The following is a 15,278-nucleotide window of genomic DNA, read 5'->3' as shown; positions in this document are numbered from 1 at the left end:
TGAGCTCGGACGGCAAATTTGACTTTCAGCTAGGTAGAGTTATACCAAGATAAGTCTGCAACGATTTTGATAGCACACGCAGTCATCATCTTCCTCGCGTTCTCCCGGCATTTTGCCACGGCTCATGGGAGCCTGGGGTCCGCTTGGCAACTAATCCCAGGAATTGACGTGGGCACTAGTTTTTACGAAAGTGACTGCCATATGACCTTCCAACCCAGAGGGGAAACTAGGCCTTATTAAGATTACCGGTTTCCTCACGATGTTTTCCTTCACCGAAAAGCGACTGCGTGACCTGTGCGTCCTCGGCTCCAACATTTTAGCGCATGTGCATGTCTACGCACAAGCAGCCGGTGTGCTCTGGCCTTCAATATAAGCTAATAACCATCCCGTATTTTTTTTTGTTCACAGAGCCCGTCTCAGACACAGACGCGGACGTCACAAACTCCGCACTGGCGCAGCCGTCGCGCATCTCCGCCGGTGAGAGCGGTACCTTAGGTAGCTGCTCACATACACGATGTTATATTTTTCTAGATTAGCACTTATTGAAACCGTCACACGCTGCGTTTTTGTAACGATAAATTTGTTTTTCTAATGTATTTACAAAGCACAAATCACCTAATAGTGAAATGTCGAAGGCACCACGATACAATGCGCCCTGTACAATATACTTACTATGGTTGGATTAAATAAAGAAGGCCGTTGACGTTTCTTTACACAAATGCACCAGGAGATCTTGAAGTAGATTGGCACCGCCTTGTAAAAAGCCAAAATCACTACCACTCCGTATCGCCAAAGAAGTTTTTACTCAAAAATACGTTTGGGTAACTGTATGCTGATCGATTAACCAACCAGTACCTCTAATAATATGTGCCATTTTCAACCAAAAGGGTACTTATTGCCACTTGTCAGTAAGGCGCTATTTCCATATAGCTTCAATTAGAAATCAACCTTATCGGCAACCGACAATGTGGTACCTTTTGATTGAAAACGTCACATATGGGCAACTTACGCCCACTTTAGCTTTCTAACCCGATAGCTTGTGCCACAAAATGTTACTTGCCTGTCGGATTAAATGTCGAACAGAATTTAAAAAACCGACCAAGTGTGAGGCGGACTCGCGCACGAAGGGTTCCGTACCATTACACAAAAAACGGCAAAAAAATCACGTTTGTTGTATTGTATTTAGTATTTGTTGTTATAGCGGCAAGAGAAATACATCATCTGTGAAAATTTCAACAACTGTCTAGCTATCACGGTTCATGAGATACAGCCTGGTGACAGACGGACAGACGGAAAGACAGACAGACAGACAGACAGACAGACAGACAGACAGACAGACAGACAGCGAAGTCTTAGTAATAACAGTAATAGGGTCTCGTTTTTACCCTTTAGGTACGGAACCCTAAAAATGGTTTTAGTCAAAGTTTTAAACTGTAGTTTGAAACGGTAGCTTAAAGCGCTTTGAGGGTGACTGCCAATACCGAACGTTCTGACGTCAGGTAAAGGAACAGATTAGTCTTTTTGTTTATTTCGGCCACGCTTTACACTGGTTATGTTGATATGCCACTAACACTTAATTTTGCTTCGTAATAAATTTTGCTTCGTAATAAGTATACGCTTAATGATTCAACCTCGTTTTGTGAGATTATCGGTTACCTAATTGCAAAATCTGCAAATGATGAGTATTTTTTTAATAAAATAATTTAAATTTTAAACTTCATTGGTTTAAAACTGTTGTACAAAATCGTGCTGCAATTCAACAACATATTTGTTAGATATGTCAGAAATAGGAATTAATACTTACACCCCCATCCATCCATTAGGACAATTTTAAAATACTTATTAGGAACGCAATGGAGCAGATAAACACTCAAAGAACAGCCTTTTTTATTCGAGTTATGCAACGACTTTTAAAAAAAACTTCTGACTGCAGTGAGCTATAAAGAAAATTCATCTTTTCTACTGTCATCTTTATTAAATCATCTCTACATAATCTACCTCATAACTCACTATACAGCAAGCAGCTGTGCTCAGCTGTATGAAGGCTTTCCATCATGTACTAGATTTAATATTTGCCTGAATACAGACCTGCACGGTAACATACATCATTGTTAACGGCTTGCATTTACATTTTAGTTTCACATAAAGCCACAGTGTAAATATTATAAGCAGTTGTCGGGACGGGGACTTACAATACAATACAAATACTCTTTACTGCACACCTCAATAAAAAAACAATACAGAGAGAAAACAGCAACACAAGTAAAGGTAAACAACAGGCGGTCTTATCGCTAAAAAGCGTACGGAATCAAAAATGAACGTTGTCTCTTGTTGCACAAAAAACTATTCTGGTATTTGGTGTAAACGATTTAACATGAACAGTACATTACGGTTGCTAGGAAATTAAATACACTGCACTTTATAATTGTTGTTATGTTGTTTTCAATACGGCTTAGACCCTCACTGTCACAGTTTTGCCTTTGAGATGCTTTGGTTTCATTGCACCTTAATTTCGTTTTACTTATTTAAATAGTACCAAAATTATATTCCGTGACCTCAAAACAAAATAGTGTCAAAATGCCTAAATCCCATAATGCCTACTACCAATACCATTATAAGACAGAAACTATTTGACATTTAGGCATTTTGGGACTAAGTTTTGAAAATTTGAATAAATAAAGACAATTATATGTACTTATTTTGAAATTTAAGTGCAATGACAGCAAAGCTTTGAGGTGATTCCATTATCAGCAATCAGCTATTACTGTAGCATACGGAACTAACTGTTCGCTTCAAGTTGGCTGTCGGTGACCGTTACATAATAACGTCACAGGTACATTTACTACCTAGTACTGTCGACAAAAATTTGCTTTAGTTTTAATGCTATCTTTATTTAATATTTTTGTGATATTACAAAATGTAAGTAATTAAAGGTGTGGTAGCCGAATGGATAAGGCATCAAAGGGCGTTAAGCGGGGAAGCTGGCCGGGAGGTAACATTATGCTAATGGCGCTTTAATCGCTTGGTCAAGTCAATGTACTGCAGATAAATAATATATAGGTTTTATGATACCTACTGTGACAATACTTTAGCCGGATTAAAATCTATCTGCTATGGTCAGAATCTGACAATAAATAAAATCAGTTAAAATTACCCATGAAATGGGAAATGGGAGCCCCACTTAAATATTTATTTCATTCTGTTTTTAGTATTTGTTGTTATAGCGGCAACAGAAATACATCAGCTGTAAAAATTTCAAATGTCAAGCTATCATGGTTCATGAGATACAGCCTGGTGACAGACAGACAGACATTGGAGTATTAGTAATAGGGTCCCTTTGGGTACGGAACCCTAAAAACACAAACCAACTTTTATTAATACAAAAAGACGAAACTAATCTCAATTAAAGCCCAAAAGTTAAGAAGAAAATATTTAAAAGTTTTTGGGGAATTCCGTGATTTTTGTACTAAAAGTTGATTGTTACTTGCGGACTTGGTTCTGTGCAGGCAAAAACAGGTTACTTTTAAAAACTAAAATAATTATTTCGTGGTCGAATATTTTTTTAGACGGTTGGGAAGATTGCGATTATGTTGATGACTAGATTCTGCCCGCGACTTCGTCTGCGTGAAATGATGGTGTTGATTGATAATAAAAACCGGCCAAGTGCGAGTCGGACTCGCCCACCGAGGGTTACGTACTTTTTAGTATTTGTTATTATAGCGGCAACAGAAATATCACGGTTCATGAGATACAGCCTGGTGACAGACAGACGGACAGTGGAGTCTTATTAATAGGGTCCCGTTTTTACCCTTTGGGTACGGAACCCTAAAAACTATCCTATGTCCTTTCCGGGCCTCAAATTATTTCCATACCAAATTTCATATTTATGGATTAATCAGTTTTTAAGCATTAAGAGGTAAGGTAACAGACAGACAGAGTTACCTACTATCACATTTACAATAATATGTATAAGTATGGATTTTCAATATCAGTAACGATCTAGCCTTGTGATTTTCAAGTGTTCTGTTGATTGTCGCAGAATGGAGCGGTGCGACCGGTGGGCCTCCAGCAGAGGTGGTTCTGCGACTGCACCCCCCACAGACCACCCTCAGAAGCAACATATCCTCCATGTCCAACTCCAGTCAGACTATCAGTAAGTCCGCCAAAGATGCCGTAGAATGGAGCGGCGCGACCGGCGGGCCTCCAGCAGAGGTGGTACTGCGACTGCACCCCCCACAGACCACCCTTCAAAGCAACATCTCCATGTCCAACTCCAGTGAAACTAGCAGTAAGTGTGCCATAGTTTGTGGTAGAATGGAGCGGCGCAACCGGTGGGCCTCCAGCAGAGGTGGTACTGCGACTGCACCCCCCACAGACCACCCTTCAAAGCAACATCTCATCCATGTCCAACTCCAGTCAGACTACATATTAGCAGTAAGTCCGCCATAGTTGTGGCAGAATGAAGCGATGCGATGGGTGGGCTGCCTGCCGAGGTGGTACTGCGACTGTACAGTTGTACACCCCACAGACCATCCTAAGAAGCAACATATCCTCCATGTCCAACTCCAGTGAAACTAGCAGTAAGTGCGGCATAGTCTGTGGTAGAATGGAGCGGCGCGACCCGAGGGCCTCCAGCAGAGGTGGTACGGCGACGTTTCTGCCCGATTATAAACTCAACTTCAATGCTAACTCGAATCAACTACTAACTAAAATATATGGTCCGCAAATTTAAGTAAAGTACGGTCAGACTGAACATCTGACCCGTAGTGAAGGTAATTGTCCAACACTGGAAGCCTTTCTATTGATTTAATGATAAATCAGCTACTTGTTCTTGCCTCACTGTAAACTTCGCTGAATAATATGTGATGTGGGCAAATGTTTTGTTCTATGCTTAAACTGAAAAAATAAATGATATTTTCTCTCAACAGATGGCAGCGGTGTAGTTGTAAGAGCAGAAGAAGCCCTCATAGTAGCCTTCGTCCTCCTGCTGTGGGTGGCGGCCATAGCTCTATTCTTCAACCGTTGGGGCAAGATAAGGTGCGTCTATAAACTGTACGTGGACTTCCTCATTTTTATGAGCACCAGTAGATTTGAGCACACTCGGTGGATGGATGAATTGAAGGATGAAGTGGTGAAAAATGTAGAATCATTATTCCAAAGTTTCTACTACCTAGTACTAGGACAAATGGAACATAAAACTGAGAAATAGACGAAAGTTAGATTGACAGAACTTTCTAGTTTAATATAAAGGTAAAGTCTGTTTAAGCCAATCCCCAAACGAGTAATGGAGTGTTAACTATGACAGTTTTAACTAAGGTTCGCATCAGGTATAAATATATTATATTCCAATATGAACTCACTAATCTAGGCTAGGCTAAAAATTTTACACTTAAATTCAAAGCTATAATCCAGCGAGTGTGTATCTTGGAGTGCACTAATAACATTTTTAGCTTCATAGAATTTGACAGAATTGACTCAAAAGCAAGGAATATTTAGGATTTTTATGAAACTAGCGTTCTTTCATTGATTTCAATTTCCTGGTTTAGTAAAACTGAGAAAGGATTAAAAACGGTTTATAAAACTGTAAGTTTAGCTTTCACCGGGCCAACATTTATGCCAAAGATGTCTGCATAGTTAGTTGGAAACTAATATTGCCGAGTATAAATGAGATTACTATATTTACCATGTGGCATATAACGAAAAGAGGCTCCAGGAATATTAATCCTTCATCAAAATCCTTCAAGTTCAATGATACGGAATGACATTCTACAGGATGCTGGAGCCGTATCAGCCTAAGTTTCAACAACAACATCGACAGAGCTGCGCGTTAGCGGAAAGCTCAGTGGCCGTGGCACCACATGTAAGTATTATCGTCTACAGGTAGCATTTATACGTCCCCAGGTAGCAAAGTGACGTCAGCGACGTCATAATGACGGCATTATTACGTCATAATGACGTATAAATGCTACCTGGGTCAGTATGACTTCAGCGACGTCATACTGACGTCATTATGACGTCACTGACGTCCCTTTGCTACCTGGGTACTGTTAACTGACAATTCCTAAATCTTATCGTAAAGACATGGGGCCTAGCCCCAATTGTGGGGCATACAATAGTTGATAGAAAACGCCAATTGAAACTTAAATAATGTATGGAAATAGTCACGTGACTTTTGGTACCATCTGGCATCCCGGTACATTTTTGTTTTCATTTAGTGTTTGTCGATGTACAGTCAGCTGCAGAGAAAAGGCACCCCCCTGCATACAAATTTCTGTAAATTTGTATGGACGTGGGGTACTTGTACCATCACGCTTCGCGATTGTTGTGCCATTTAAGGATTTTAAGGCATTGACTTATATGGGCATTTTCTTTTAAAAATAATAAAAAATAAAAATAAAAAATAAAAAACGTTTATTCAAAGATCTTATTTACAACTGTCCCCAAAAAAATTACAGTTTTGTAACGCATTTTACATACATTTTCATTGTTTTACATTTGTATGGACCGTTACAACTGACACCCAAAATTTGTATGAAAAACTAGGGACACTTTTTTCTTTGTCTCATTCAACAGTACTCGTGATTCTGAGTCTAAAGTCTAAATAACCCAAAAATTGATGGTTTTTCGAGCACTCCAACGCAACTAGTTGCCTACCAATCGCGCGCGTGATGCGAACTCATCAACCAATCGCGTTAATACCTTCCACTGGTACTCACCAAACGAGAATGTTCGGTTGGAATTATATGAACGGGCCTATCTTTACTTTTGAAATCGTTGATTTAGGGTCCTAGCTACATTGGTTGTTCAATACTGGCACTATGGAATGTCCAACTTAGCTAGAACCCTAAATGGCTCAACAATCACGAAGCGTGGCTGTACGATTGACCTCTTTACTAGGCCCCAAGGTCTACTAAGGATCAAATAAAACTAATAAAAGTGATGCATTTAGTAGTGCTACAAGATTCAAATCATGTAACAAATATTTAGTCTACGCAACAGGGACGAACTAAGAACTTTAAGCGCCACTTGCACCAACCCTTTAACCCGGGGTTAACCGGTTAAACCGTTAACCCAGTGTACTGGTAATTATACTGGTAACCATGGTAACTCCAGGTTTAACCGGTTAACCCCGGGTTAGTGGAATGGTGACGCTAAGAAATCGTCTTTGCAAAATTTTTACTAAGCTATTTTTTGCAGCACCGCGCGTCTCTATCGCGTGGCTGCGTATCGTATGACTGCGGCGTAGGCTTTCCAGCCTATCAGCCATGTGGATACCTTCCTCATCGTCTTAGACAGGTAAATAACTATTACACGATATTGTCTTCGGTTACCGCGATAGTTACTCATGAAATAAAACTATGAAAACGGATTATATCGCGTATATTGAATTTATAATACATCCCGACGTTTCGAACTCTTTACAGCGTTCGTGGTCAACGGGTGACTGAGGAAAAATTACAAAGTGCAAAAATACCCACATACTAAAATAATGAACAATCATAGACTACAAACTTTAAGGCTGGTTGTACATGCAAAATCGGTTCATAAGGCTAGTTATACACTATAATTATTTTTCAAGTAAAGATATATATATATATATATATATACGCGATAAAAAAAGGTGGTGTAGGGTTGGAGCCGGCATAGTTTTTCCACCAGCCTTAAAGTTTGTAGTCTATGATTGTTCATTATTTTAGTATGTGGGTATTTTTGCACTTTGTAATTTTTCCTCAGTCACCCGTTGACCACGAACGCTGTAAAGAGTTCGAAACGTCGGGATGTATTATAAATTCAATATACGCGATATAATCCGTTTTCATAGTTTTATTAGACGATATTACCTATTTCGTGAAGCCATTAAAATCCAGTTACATTGTAGCTTGCATTATATTAGTGCTTTTGAAAAAAACACATGCAAACAAAACACAAAACACGCAAATAGCACGCAAAACATTCACATAAAAGCAAGAAGCAAATCAATTGAAAAGTAATCTACAACTTATTTCACAGAGGTCTCGAAGAAAAATAGGACGAACATTTTTTTAGGAAAAGGTTTGGAAGATTCAGAAAGTTCACAAACAATTAATAAATGTAATTTTGAAAGCTTTCTATCGGGGAACAACTTTCATCAGTTTTAATGTACTTTGATGAAAAATGTAAATGGCGCTCGTAAAAGTCGTAAATTACAAATAACGAAGAGGTTTCAAAGTGATTGGTATAAATATTTTAAAACATAGTTACTGCAGGTCAGGTTAACATGTTGTCTAACGCAGTTGGTAGGGTGACGTACCTATGTAGTGTGCTACCTCAGTGGCGACCGTCCAGCGGCGCATTCAAAAGAGCAACCAGTGCACTGTTCAAGGCACAGGCATTTAGGCAGTCATATTAGATTATATTTTGTTGAACATAAACGCTACATGCCCCGCTTCGCTGTACCCCTGGCTCAATTCATGCCGTTTGGTCGTATACATGTGACTACAATTATAAAGGTATGTTACTAGTACTTTTTGTATCTTTGGCTGAACTTACACTTTTTTCCAGAACTCCGTCTTCGTCGGCAGCATGGGCGGCATGGCGCTGATCCCCGAAAGCCCTCCGCGGCGCTCACGCTCCGTCGCCGACCTCCCCGTCCTCGTACCTCCCTCCGACCCCCCGCACGCCACCCCCCGCTCTTCACGCGCCACCAGCCTGCACAGCGCCATAGACCTTCGGATCTGCGTACCTTCCCCACGGGCATCTAGGGCAGCAAGCCTGCATTCCTCAGTCGACATGCCGGGGTCCGTCCAAGTACACATTCGAGGGTCTGGGGGTAATCTGAATAAGCCCAGGAGTCCAAGAAGATTGACTATAACTAATGTGTGAGATCAGCCCGTTCTGCAGTCCGAGAGGTATTAAGCTAGTCGAACTGATTTAAGAGGGAATCTATATCAGTTTGGCTAGTTCGTGAAGTTTGTTTCTTTTGACTGGTTTTCAGTGTACCTTTAATTGGTGTCACTAACATGGGAACTGCTCTTTTAAAATAACCTAAATTTATGCTAAAATATAATATCAACTGGTAGGTACACATGTCTTATATTTTCTGAAATCAGTCAAAAAAGCTGTCACAAAAATTGCAAATGCCTTCATTTTTCAACTCTCGGATTGTAGAGCCGTCGTCTGCAAAGAACATTTATATATCAGTAATGTATATTTCACTTCAACTTGCTCATGTTTCTATCCTACCACGTCTGTGACAAACAAGCGTATATTCTTCATCTTGTGAAGAAATCGTTTTCTCGAGTTACGGTGAATTCATTTTGGAGAATTCACCATAACTCGAGACTGCTGCGGAAAAGAACTCATTCCACAGACAACTTCAACCCCCGGGTTCGGGTTCAAACACCCCCCCCCCACCCCTTTTTTTTTGACGCAGGGGTAAATGAATTTGCACATCTCACCCCATTGGGGGGTAGTATGTGGGACTCGCTCCTCCCGTACATGGTTCACACCCCCTTGCATGACTTGTGTAGTCACGCGCGACTCCATATTTGAAGCCGTGCTTGACATAAGGAGTCGCGCGCTACAACGTAAGTCATGCTAGTGGTCGGATCTACGAGAACCTGTCACCAAACTCCATGTCCATGATATTTGATGGAAATATTTTAGGTCCACTTATAATTAATATACTTACTTAATAACTTTTAGTTTCATTTTGTATATTTCTCTCTTTAATTTACTTCCGTTCTAGTCAACTCATGAAAACCATTAGTTTACTAATGTTTTTCTTGCAAATGCAGCTAAAGGTTGCCTTGCATTTATATATAATGTTGTATAAGCTTACCATCAGAATAATTCAAAATATTGATGAAAGTAAAGTCAAATCAAAGATCGACTCCTTTATATTATAGTTTATGTTATGAGCAGGTCAGATACCTACATACGTACCATTTTGTGAAATATGAGTAGAAATTCTGATAATATACAAAGTAAGATCGTAGAATCGTCAAATATAATTATTGAAATTTCTACTCATAGGTAATGAACCCTACTCGGCCAAATGTATGAAAGACCATGATTTGCCGCTAGACGCGCCGCGCGCCGCTTGCGTCGTCTGCGCCCTACTATATGACTCACTTAATAATAGGGTGTAAGTGTAACCATCACATACTCGTATTGTATAAAAAGTTGCTCAATGTGATTTTAAAATATACTTAATTCCAAAGTGTCAAAACAGACTTTGGTTATAAAAAAATGAACTCAAAATTTTTGGAATTAAAATGCAGTATAGATGCATATTGTTTTATAACTTTATTGTATTTATAAGATAATAAATTATAAATTCTTCTGTGAGAATTAATCAAAGAATTCTAATTGAATTTAGTAAAGATTTGTTTTCAATTATTTTTGAAATTTTCTGATATCAAATATTTATTTACACGTGACGTAACGTTATGTGCAATTGAATACGTATACTTGTTTTGATTATTCTAATATAATCCTTTAGGCGCCACTTGCACCATCCCATTAACCCGGGGTCAACTGGTTAAACCATTAAACCATTAACCCAGTGTCAAATTGTACTGGTAACCATGGTAACTCCAGGTTTAACCGGTTAACCCCGGTCTAGTGAATGTTGCAACTGGTCCTTAGTATAACTATAATATAGGTATATCGTTGGCTGAGAATACGTTTGTGCCATATCCATTTTTGAGCAAAATCGTCCTCGATCAGTCAATCGTCAAAATTCCTAAAATAACAAAAAAATATGCTAATTGACGCTAATCGGTTTATAAAAAAAAAAATGTGCCATATCCGCATTTTACTATGGGATAATTACACTATGTTAACAGAAAATTATAACAAAAATTGTGACATATCCAAAACTTTTGTGTCATATCATACATTGTACGTTTAACATTTACTCATAAAAAACGGATCATCATTGGCCACATCATCTGTTGTAGATGCTTGTTGCGGCGCTTGTGGGTTTATGGGTTCCCGCATCGCCGTTGATGGCTGTAAAGTCCTATCGCAGCGCGGCATTTCTTGCCACATCGATCGCACACAAAACGCGAGTCCGCAGGGGCCCGTTTCTCAAAAGCTTGTAACTTGTAATACAAGCGGATGTCACTTTTTGACAGCTTTTGTTAGAAAGGGACTTCCACTTGTTCTACAAGCTACAAGCTTTTGAGAAACGGGCCCCAGGAGGTGGTAGAGCACGACGAAGACTTTTCTGCTTAAGGTTCTCCAGCCAGTCATCGTCGTGCTTTGATGTTCCGACTTTAATGTCGTGACGCCATTCCGGTCTATATAGTATATGTATGGTACTATAAATAGTAAACATGTGCCTAAATGATAAATAAGTTTAATATTTACACAACTTTGGAAACAAATCAAATTAGTTTACTAAATATTTTTGATTTGTGTTTTTTTAAGTAGTCACCACCGGCTGGCCGGCCTTCACCACTGGAGGGATTAGTCACTTTTTCTTTAATATACTCGTATGACATTTATTTCAGTTTATAGGTTTAATATGTCCTAAATATAAAACTATTCGAACTTTTTTTTCTTCTTTTCGTGCTCTCTTACAAACTAATGTAAGTGGCGTACGTATGGCACAAACGTATTCTCAAGACAACATGTAGCTTTCAATTACAGAAGCGTCCTTATGCTTCAAGTGCAATAACGACGTTTCCAACTGAAATTCCAATAGAAATTCTGACAAAAAGGCCCTTATTGCAGATAAAGCATAAGGACCCTTCTCTGATGGAAAGCCACATATTATCTCTATGATCAAAGTACCAATTAAACTTAAAATTATATTAGCTATCCTCTTTCAACGTTTCCAGTAGAGTAGTCTTATCTCTTTCTCTTCATATCTGTGCTCGTGTGTAAGGTCTCTTAGTGCGTTGGACGCAAATCATTAGTCGTGTGGTGCTACTATAAGAAAATAAAAATTTACCTACCTATACTTTTTTTAAGTAACAGAATATTTTTGGTAGTAAGGTAAAACATCTTAATATTTGAAATCAAAAACTGGCCAAGTGCGAGTCGGACTCGCGCACGAAGGGTTCCGTACCATTACGCAAAAACGGCAAAAAATCACGTTTGTTGTATGGGAGCCCCACTTAAATATTTCTTTTATTCTGTTTTTAGTATTTGTTGTTATAGCGGCAACATAAATACATTCCCGTCCCGTTTTTACCCTTTGGATACGGAACCCTAAAAAGCAATCATACTTCTAGGTCAATAATAAATAACTTAAACATACAAATACTTTTTTCTGCCCTATCCTAAACGTCCTTGCTTATTATATATTTAAAATATTTTAGATTAAATAAAAAGTTTTAATAGCTTTATTGAATGAAAAATATTTTATAAAATATCTAATTTAATACAAGTAGAAAAAAGTATATTTTAGACCAATTGAAACTTGTACATTATTATCATAGATATTAACTTAAAGTAGAAACTGCATTGTATAACTTTCAATTAAATATGTATTTTAATAAAATGTAAGTTTTATGTCGAATACTTATGATATCTACATATTTATCAAACGACAGCAAATATTATTAAGTTTGAAACTATTTCAGATTATGTTTGATAACTTATCAAAAAAAAAATTGAAATAAAGTTAACTACTTACAGACAGAATTAGGTAATTTTATTTTTTATATACCTACCTATAGTCAAACATAAGTCATCCATCTCTTAATAGGCTGTTAATTTATCTATTACAATAAATAAGTTGTTAATATACACTCAAGAACAATGAAAAGGGGTTACTTTCAATTTTCATGAATATTAATCCGTTTTCATACCCCTTAATTGGTTAGTTCCCGATTCGCCGGATTTTTGTTTCGCCGGATTCTTGTTTCGTCGGATTTTAGGGTGTGAAATGTCCCGTACATTCTACGACTCTTCTCTTTCCGCACAGACTCTATTCGGATTGTGAAGTACTAAAGCAAATCCGGCGAGACAGGAATCCGGCGAATTTATGAGTACGATAGAGGAAAATAAACAAACGAAAGAACGTGTTCGCGGTAGGCCCTGTGTTTTCTTATAGCTTTCCCGTCTTACGGACTAGCATAATTTGGCCTTGAGAATCTTAACAACTATGAGTTATCAAGGGTCATGTGTAAACTGGTCGCGAGGTTAAGACGATGTAAATTATCTAAATCGATATCTATCTTTAGGTCGCATACAAATAGGTAATTCAGTGCTCGAATATTCATAAACTGTCGTCCAATTATTGACTGTAATAAACCTGTTTTCAAAACCTTGTTATGTTAATATGTAGAATAAATACATGTTACCTAATAACATGAAATGTTTAAAGTTTTTTGGCTCTAATTACATTCATATGTAATGTCCAGACCTCGAGTTCTAGGGGGCATAATTTATTAATACCGGTTAAGAACCACCGATCGAGTAACACAAGTTATAAGTGATCTGTGACCAAACTGTATGAAACGGCCACCTTGCCGCTGCGTCAATAACGTTGGGAACTCCAGGGAACAGTTTGTTCTGTTCGTTTCCACGAGCAAGGACACAGGGCTGTCACACGTTTTTTAGTATTTTTTGTTCTTTTGTTGTAGTTTTATGCAACAAATCACATAGGTGACATATTGATTTGTTGAGCACATATGCAAAAAAACTCGAATAGTAGGTATGAATTAAGAGGGCATTTATCATTTTATTCGCTAATAATTTGTAACGTAAAATTACGAAATGGGTCCGATCTCCAAAAGGGCCAAATAGGAGTCGTGGTCATTTCGAATGTAAGTACCTACAGTCATCAACCATCTTGGAGCGGCTAAGGTGTTTTAAACACATCTAAACATTTGGTTTTGTTAAGGTATACGTGGAACACTTTTTTTTGGCGGACTGGACTGCCAACAAACGTGGAACACCTTAGCGACTCCAATAAATCTAACGGCACCTGTACTTAGGATGGGAGTCGCTTTCGTAAACACTATTCCTAGCCAGTTCTCGGGATCAGCTAGCTAATCGGACCCTTTAAGAGGTAACCGGGAGAGAACGAAAATTTTGAGGATACAATAAAAAAACCAGTGCGAGTCGGACTCGCCCACCGAGGGCTCCGTACTTTTTAGTATTTGTTGTTATAGCGGCAACAGAAATACATCATCTGAAAATTTCAACTGTATAGCTATCACGGTTCATGAGATACAGCCTGGTGACAGACAGACGGACAGAGGAGTCTTAGTAATAGGGTCCCGTTTTTACTCTTTGGGTACGGAATCCTAATAATAGAAACCTAAAAAATGTTGAACTGACAACCCTATTGTACCAACTCTCTTACAGTTGGTAAATTGGTTTCGTCAAAAAAGGCGTTGATGAGCACGGGCCCAGAAAGTTTACAACTTGAGTTGTGATGAGTTCTCTTCTTGCGAAGTTGTGACCAATGTACACAGCACATTGTACAGAGTTGACCAATAAGAAGCCTTGTTTGAGACCCCTGAATAATAAAAAAGTTGCTGCCTACTTATCATATTTATCTTATTTAGTTTATCTACACACATATGATTAACCCTTTATGATGCGTTCAAAAACCACAAATTACGGCCACCATAAAAATAAACTGTTAGAACAAATTTGTTATATGTTAGAACAGTTATCTGTGAAACGTCAAATTAGATTGTATTACTTACTAGCGACCCGCCACGGCCTCGTACGGGTAGTGCAACTAATTTACACAAAATCTTTACAAATTATACATATAAACCTTCCTCTTGAATCACTTTATCTATAAAAAAAGAAAACCGCATCAAAATCCGTTGCGTAGATTTAAAGATCTAAGCATACATAGGGACAGACGGACAGACAGCGGAATGCGACGAAATAACTGTACATAATTAATTAATTAGGCAGTCACACAAACTACCATACTCATGTACAAATTTAGAGGAACGCAAAAAAAAAGGCTTAATTACTGGATTACAGCACCTAAAGTTATTTCAAAATTAGTAATTTTTTTTTTACGTTCCTCTAAATTTGTCCATGCGTGTATTACAACACGTTAGAATAGCAGGACTGATAAAAACCTCTAAACACGACTGAGTCATTTTATCGAATTGATAAAGATCTTTAAAATATAAATGTAATGAAAACATTAAAAATTTTAATTTATATATTATTTTTTATTTGATGAAGTTAGGATCTGTAGGTACGTAATCTTTTTAGACAGGATGACTAATGTCTTCATTTCTTAATAATTAGGAGTAAGTATTTTGTTTCTAAAATCTTAGTACATTTTAGCATATTTATCATTAAAA

At 38.1% G+C, this 15,278-nt stretch overlaps 1 protein-coding gene across 5 annotated transcripts; it reads left to right on the top strand.

Annotated features, from left to right (window-relative positions):
* The first annotated feature begins 417 nt into the window (after positions 1-417).
* On the top strand, positions 418-9,169 carry LOC134745757 (uncharacterized). 5 transcript variants are annotated; one of them, XM_063679833.1, is made up of 6 exons: positions 418-495; positions 4,040-4,153; positions 4,929-5,052; positions 5,773-5,860; positions 7,198-7,296; positions 8,542-9,168. In XM_063679833.1, the coding sequence occupies exons 2-6, from the start codon at positions 4,129-4,131 to the stop codon at positions 8,860-8,862; spliced, it is 657 nt and encodes a 218-aa protein (XP_063535903.1). In that variant the 5' UTR covers positions 418-495; positions 4,040-4,128; the 3' UTR covers positions 8,863-9,168. The 5 variants fall into 5 exon arrangements, with proteins under 5 accessions (XP_063535903.1, XP_063535906.1, XP_063535904.1 ...); XM_063679836.1 differs by having other exon boundaries at positions 4,929-5,037; positions 8,542-9,167; XM_063679834.1 differs by having other exon boundaries at positions 422-477.
* Positions 9,170-15,278: the final 6,109 nt, after the last annotated feature.

Source organism: Cydia strobilella, chromosome 12 (genome assembly GCF_947568885.1).
Source record: "Cydia strobilella chromosome 12, ilCydStro3.1, whole genome shotgun sequence".
Lineage (NCBI taxonomy): Eukaryota > Metazoa > Arthropoda > Insecta > Lepidoptera > Tortricidae > Cydia > Cydia strobilella.
Note: the sequence above shows the minus strand (reverse complement) of the source record. Positions and strands in the feature narration are given on the sequence as shown.

Coding starts and splice junctions, on each gene's coding strand:
- LOC134745757 (XM_063679835.1), top strand. CDS start 4,556: ATGTCCAACTCCAGTGAAACTAGCA. Junction 5,053..5,772: donor ATAAGGTGCGTCTATAAACT/GTACGTGGACTT, acceptor GACATTCTACAG/GATGCTGGAGCCGTATCAGC. Junction 5,861..7,197: donor CAGTGGCCGTGGCACCACAT/GTAAGTATTATC, acceptor TATTTTTTGCAG/CACCGCGCGTCTCTATCGCG.